The 6,324-nt window shown below is 55.5% G+C and overlaps 1 protein-coding gene across 8 annotated transcripts in view; it reads left to right on the top strand.

Annotated features, from left to right (window-relative positions):
* Positions 1-5,993, top strand: part of Pgbd2 (piggyBac transposable element derived 2) — a 29,324-nt gene extending 23,331 nt beyond the window's left edge. For 5 of the 8 annotated variants that reach the window (XM_023701002.1, XM_023701001.1, XM_023700999.1 and 2 more), the window contains 2 exons: positions 2,221-2,282; positions 3,529-5,993. In XM_023701002.1, the coding sequence (XP_023556770.1) occupies positions 2,266-2,282; positions 3,529-5,278 (1,767 nt within the window). In that variant the 5' untranslated portion in view covers positions 2,221-2,265 and the 3' untranslated portion in view covers positions 5,279-5,993. Of the gene's footprint in view, positions 1-1,148; positions 1,251-2,220; positions 2,283-3,528 lie in introns of all 8 variants that reach the window. The other 3 variants (XM_023701000.1, XM_023700997.1, XM_023700996.1) reach the window with 2 other exon arrangements.
* The last annotated feature ends 331 nt before the right edge of the window (positions 5,994-6,324 follow it).

Here is a 6,324-nt window from a genome sequence, read left to right as displayed (position 1 = left end):
ATTGTAGTTATAACCTTAGCACGTACTGAAGTTCAGGTTCAGATCTACAAAGTTTGGATTTATCCAGCTGTGTCTGGCTTTGGTCTGGCTGCTGTGCTCAGCTCCTTCCTGCTGCTGCTCTTGGGAGTAAACTTGTTGTGCTCCTCTGGCAAGATTTTCTGCTCCTGGACTAGCTGGGTAGTTGTATCCTCTACACTCTCTGCGGAGATTGCAGCTGCAGGGTTTCACCCCAGGCCTGTATGCCAGGCCTGAGCTGAGCCTGGAGGGGACAAGGTAGAGTAGGGGGTAGAGGCAGCTCTCCTATCACTCACCGGGCCTGGGCTAGGACTGGATCTGGGGGTTCCCGGAACGCAGCAGAAATTCCTACTGGGTGGGTGGGGTGGGGGATGTGCTGCGGATTGGTAGGGGGCGTCCCAAGGGGGTGGAAGAGTGTCTCACCCACGCTGTGCCTGGGCTGGGACAAGTAATAGGTCCCAGCGCAAGCGCAGCATAGTGGGAAGCTCTCCCACACACTCACAGGGCCTGGGCTAGCACTCTCCTGTGGTTTTAATTTACATCTTTCTGATTTTAATTCAAGAATTTAGTGACCGTTTTGGGTTCCATTGTGAACTCCCCTCTCACTGCTTTTACACTTTCCTCTCAGTGGGTAAAGGCCTGTTTCTCTCACTGGCTTTGGAAATTCTTCACATAGTATGCTAGATTGGCTGCTTTCTGGCTTGTGCACGGTGAATGTATTAATTATGTATTAATGTATTAATTATCATTGCTGGATCAAGAATCACCCCAAAGCTCAGAACTTGAAAGCAGCAGAACTGTCAGGTGTCATGGTGCAGAGTCAGGAATCTTGGTGTGGCTTGGTTGAGTTTCCGAGGCTCATAGTTGCCTGGCTGAGTGGGGTGACTGTCTGCCCCTCAGCATTCCATTCCCTAAGGGGTGTCGGCTGTGGTGTGGAGGTTTGGTGCCGTGGTTCCCCGCAGTGTTGGCTGGGGACCAAACTCAGGCGGTTCCCTGCCTTGGTGGGCTCATTGCATGGCAGCTGGTTCCCTCAGAGTGAGAGGAGGGGAGAGAAAGGGAGATAGAGGCAGATCAAAGCCCCTGTGGAACAGGGTATGTTGCTGGCACACTGACCGTATCCTGTCTGTGAAAAGCAGGTCACAAGGCCGGGCTCTGGAGGAGAGGTCACTCCAGGTTGTGAATGTAAGGAGGAGGAGGAGGACCTTTGAGAACTGCCCTGCAGGCCGCCTGCTAGAGTTCGTGAGGCTTAATTGATCCATTTTCCTTAAATGTTCATTTCCTTTAAGAAAGTCTTCCCTTGGGCCAGCGAGATAGCTCAGTGGACTAAGGACATGCTTCATAAGTACAGGGACCAGGGTTCAATCCCTGGCACCGCATGCCTTGCTGGCCCTGCCCTGGTGCATGCTGAGCCAGTCACTGAGTCTGGGCTTGGTGGTGCACGCCTGTAATCCCAGCACCGGGGAGGCTGAAAACAGGAGGATTGCTGTAAGCACAAGCTGTGTGGTGAGACCCTGTACCAAATACACTGAAAAAAAAATTCCTTTTCTGGGTTTCATTAATATGTAAAGCATTTAAAAGCTTTCCTTTCCCACAGTTCTGTTTAGTAGATTTAGAGCCTCACTGTTTAGTAACACCTTTGGTGCAGGTGGCTATTTGAATAAACATGAGTTGAACTTGCCTAACACCAGCAGCTCGGTGTCTCATCACATCAGCCCTTATTTCGGGTGCTCACGGGCCCATGTGGCTGGTGGCTGCCCTGCTGGGCAGCTCTGGTACAGCCCGTTTCTGTCACCCAGTAGATTCTGATGGCGCAGGTCCAAAACAGTAGCTGCCACCCTGGGCAATGGCAGGCAAAGGTTTCATTTGCACAATGTGGGAGGCTGAGTTGTGGCACTATCCTCTAGTGGGAATTGGGCATGTGACCTTAAATACCCCCACATGCGCAGGACTGCCCTGCTCAGTGGCATGTCTGTGGTCCTGACAGGTGCTGGCCTGCTTAGCTGGTGAGTATTTGGGGTGAGAGTTGAGATGACCGCTCTCCTAAGTAGCTGGTTGGTCCGACAGCATTTCCTGCGTGTGTGCCATCTGCTCCCTTCTGCCTGGGCGTGAGCCTTAAGCAGGAGCTCTTTGCACAGAGGTGGTAAAGACGCCGTGGCTTTGCAGCTTAGCGCCTTGCTGCTAAAGCTTGACTTCCTTGTCTTGCAGCTCCCTGGACGCTGAGAGGGCACACGGGCTCATTCCTCGCCCAGCATGGCATCCGTGTCCAGGTAGGAGAGCCCTCCCAGGAGGGCCTTTGGTCAGGGACACTGTTAGCTTAGCCCGGGTCCTGCTGGCCTTGAAATAGTGTTAGTGAGCAGAGAGGAGGAAGGGGGGAGAGGGTGGGAGAAGGCAGGAGATAAGGCTGACAGTGTGTGGTGCCTGTGGGTCCGCTTGATACAAAATTCACTTAGCTCTCCTTATCTTCTGGACAGAGACATTGATGGTTACCTGGGGCCACCTCAGTCCCAGGCAGATTCCCAGGGGACAGAGCTGGAACTTCCGCTCGAGGGAGGTATTTGGGGGAGCTGGGGTGAGTGGTGCCTGGGCGCTGAGGCTGGGACGGCAGAAAAGCGGGGCAGGGGGTCGCTGTTCCAAGACCTGTCTCTTGGGCCCATGCGGCTTGGATGACCAGGACCTTAGCCTCTCGTGGTCCCTGGGGTGCTGGGTCCCCAGTGTGGGCCTGAGGGCCCGCGCCCCACAGCCACTCTCAGAGCCAGAGCGATGTGTGCGCAGCTTGGTGCTGACCACTCCTGTTGGAGGTGGTGTCCGGGACATCCCGACGCTGTGGTCCTGGCCAGGCGTCTGGAGCTCTGTGCAGTGGTCTCCACACCTCTGCCCTGCTCTCCCCTCAATGGCCTTGGGGTTCTTTCTCGGGGTGGACGGCCCATCAGCAGCCCCTCTCTGGGAGGGCCACATCTGCCACACAGCTGCTGCTGGCACTCTGCATGTGTCCTCCCTCTGCCCTGGGCAGTGAGCAGCCCTTCATTTCCAGTCACCCTGGGCCCACAGGGCGAGGTCTGAGGCTGCGGTTGGGCAGAAAGGAAGGAGCCTCCTGAAAGTCGGCTTGCTCTGTTCTTGGGTTGGCTCATGAGAGTTTCGCTGGGAGCGCCTGGTGGGGAAGCGTCTTGTGTCAGGCAGACCGGAGAGGGAGGTGGGGAAAGTGCAGTAGCAGCTGCCCTGGGGCCCCCGGGTGTGGGCCCCCAGGGGCAGGTTCCAGGCAGCCAGGTTTCCCAAGGAAGTCACTGTCAAATGATGGCAGATGTGCCCAGCCTGCTTGAAGGAAGCGCTCTTCTGGGGGTCTCTTCCTGTCTGAGGCGAGGAGGTGGGAGTCTCTCTTCTGAAAATTAGCGCATGTAGAGGTGGTCTGCACTGACCTGGAGACCCCTTCCAGCCCTGTGACCAAGACAGGCTGCCCAGGTCCCGATTCCCCCAGGTCCCGAGTGGCCTCCGCTGACTTGTTCCCTTGCATTGCAGAGGTGGCCCTCCCGGGGGAGCTGTCCGTCCCAAGGCCAAGGCCGCCAAGCTGCTGGAGGTTCTGAGTGCCCTGGAGGGGGCCAGCGCTGGCGGTGCCAAGGAGATTTTCATCGCGCCTCCCGACAATGCTGCGGGCACCTTCACTGACGAGGACTCGGGGGAGGAGGACAGCAGGCGCGGGCCCCGGCTTCCCGGCAGCGTGCTGCACGCCCGTGTCGTGTCTGAGGGCTCGGGCAGCGGGGAGCACAGCGACGAGGTAGCGCTGCCCCTGTCCCCGAAGAGGCAGAACGTGGAAATGGAGGTTCAGCGCGTCTGGACCAAGAGAGACATCCGGCCGGACTTCGGCAGCTGGATGGCGCCAGACCCTCACATCGAGGACCTCAAGCGCCAGGAGCTGAGTCCCGTGGGCCTCTTTGAGTTGTTCTTTGATGAAGGAACGATTAATTTTATTGTTAACGAGACCAATCGGTACGCGTGGCAGAAAAGCGTCAGGCTGGGGCTCACCATCCAGGAGCTGAAGTGTGTTCTGGGCGTGCTGATTCTGAGCGGCTACGTCTCCTACCCCAGGAGGAGGATGTTCTGGGAGACCTCTCCGGACTCCCACCACCACCTCGTGGCCGATGCCATCCGCAGGGACAGATTCGAGCTGATCTTCTCCTATCTACACTTTGCAGACAGCAGCGAGCTGGACGAGAGCGACCGGTTTGCAAAGGTCCGGCCGCTCATTGTGCGCATGAACTGCAACTTCCAGAAGCATGCGCCGCTGGAGGAGTTCTACAGCTTCGGAGAGTCCCTGTGCGAGTACTTCACGCCGCGCGGCTCCCGGCGGCCACCCTCAGCGCGGCTGGGCCACAGGATCTGGTGTGGCACCACCAGCAGGGGCTACCTGGTGTGGTTCGAGCCCTCACAGGGCACGCTGTTCACCAAGCCGGACAGGGGCCTGGACCTGGGCGGCAGCATGGTCGTCAGGTTCGTGGACGCGCTGCAGGCGCGGGGCTGCCTGCCCTACCACATCTTTTTTGACAAGGCTTTCACGAGCGTCAAATTGATGTCCGTTTTGAGGAAGAAGGGCATTAAGGCTACAGGAACAGTTCGTGAGCACAGGACGGACCGGTGCCCCCTCCAGGATCCCAAGGAGCTGAGGAAAATGAAGAGGGGCTCCTTCGACTACAAAGTGGACGAGCGCGAGGAGATCATCGTGTGCCGCTGGCACGGCAGCAGCGTGCTCAACGTGTGCTCCAACGCTGTGGGCGTCGAGCCCGTGCGGCTGGCCCGCCGGCACGTGGGTGCAGCCAGGGCGCGGGCGCAGGCCCACCAGCCATCGCTGGTGAAGCTGTATCAGGAGAAGGTGGGCGGCGTGGGCCGGCTGGACCAGAACATCGCCAAGTACAAGGTGAAGATCCGGGGCCTGAAGTGGTATTCGAGCTTCCTCGGCTACGTCATTGATGCCGCCCTGAACAACGCGTGGCAGCTGCACAGGATCTGCTGCCCCGACGCGCAGGTGGACCTGCTGGCCTTCCGCAGGTACGTGGCCTGCGTGTACCTGGAGAGCAACGCTGACACGTCCTCGCAGGGCCGGCGGGGCCGGCGCCTGGAGACCGAGAGCCGCTTCGACATGATCGGGCACTGGATCATCCACCAGGACAAGAGGACGCGCTGCGCCCTCTGCCACTCGCAGACCAACACGCGGTGCGAGAAGTGTCAGAAGGGCGTCCACGCCAAGTGTTTCAGGGAGTACCACACCCGCTGAGCTGCGGGCGCTGCCACTCGCCGGGGCGTGGAGCCCGGGAGCTGCAGCTGCGCTCGTGCGGGCAGCAAGGCTGTGTTCTGTTGACCGGGCTGTGTGTTTCCTCTCCCTTCCCATTATAATTGTCTGTTTTCCTGTATGCTGTTGGGCCGACCTGCAGTATAAATTAATATTTATGTTATTATGACTAAATGTTTACAAATCTGTGTTTTATACTGATATTTATTTAAATGTATTCAAATAAAATTTTGCTTTGGGGTAAATTTGAGTTCTAGTAAGGATAATCAAAGAACTTAGATAAACAATAAAAGGACTATACTACTATGCTTCATGATTTATAATCTAAGGTGTAGGCAGTACTATATTAATACCGTAGTGGTACAATGAAGGGTTTGTTAGTGGTATTTATCTCCCATAACGTCAGGCTGTCCGACTCTCCATAGGTAGGTAGTCTGCCTTGCATTTGTTGAAAAAGCTAGAGTTGTAGAGTTCACGTTTTTTGATAAGAATATTTTTCCTAGTTACATATACCCATGCAGAACCTATTTTTATAAATATCATTTGGTAGGGATCCTCTTATTCCCTAAATGACTTGTTAAAAGGGAAATTTTTTTTTATTGATTTAAGTTTAAAGTTTTCTGAACTTAGAAGGAGCATATTGAAATAAGAAAATAGTTTTATGTTTGGTAGGTTCCAGCACTCTAGGAGGCTAAGGCAGAAAGATCCCAAGTTCAAGCCCAATGTGGGGAACTTAGTGACTTAGCAAGACCTTGTTTCTTTTTTCTTTTTCTTTTTTTTTTTTTTTTGCGGAACCTGGGATTGAACTCAGATGCTTGGCGTTTGCCAGGCAAGTGCTTATTCTACTGAGCCATCTCCCTGGCCCAAGATCTTGTTTCAAAATAAAAATTAAAAGGTCTGGCGTTGTAGCTCAGCGTGACGGTCTTAGGCCCAGGTCCTAGTATGCACCACCACCAACAAAAGCAAAGGCAAGTCTTCAGGTACACAGGGACCGGCATGGACCTCCAGAGAGCCAAGCCAGGGTTGAAGAG

The sequence above is a fragment of the Octodon degus genome, unplaced genomic scaffold (assembly GCF_000260255.1).
Source record: "Octodon degus isolate 3935 unplaced genomic scaffold, OctDeg1.0 scaffold00129, whole genome shotgun sequence".
In the NCBI taxonomy this organism is placed as follows: Eukaryota; Metazoa; Chordata; class Mammalia; order Rodentia; family Octodontidae; genus Octodon; species Octodon degus.
The sequence above is the reverse complement of the archived record's forward strand: the minus strand, read 5'-3'. Positions and strand labels throughout refer to the sequence as shown.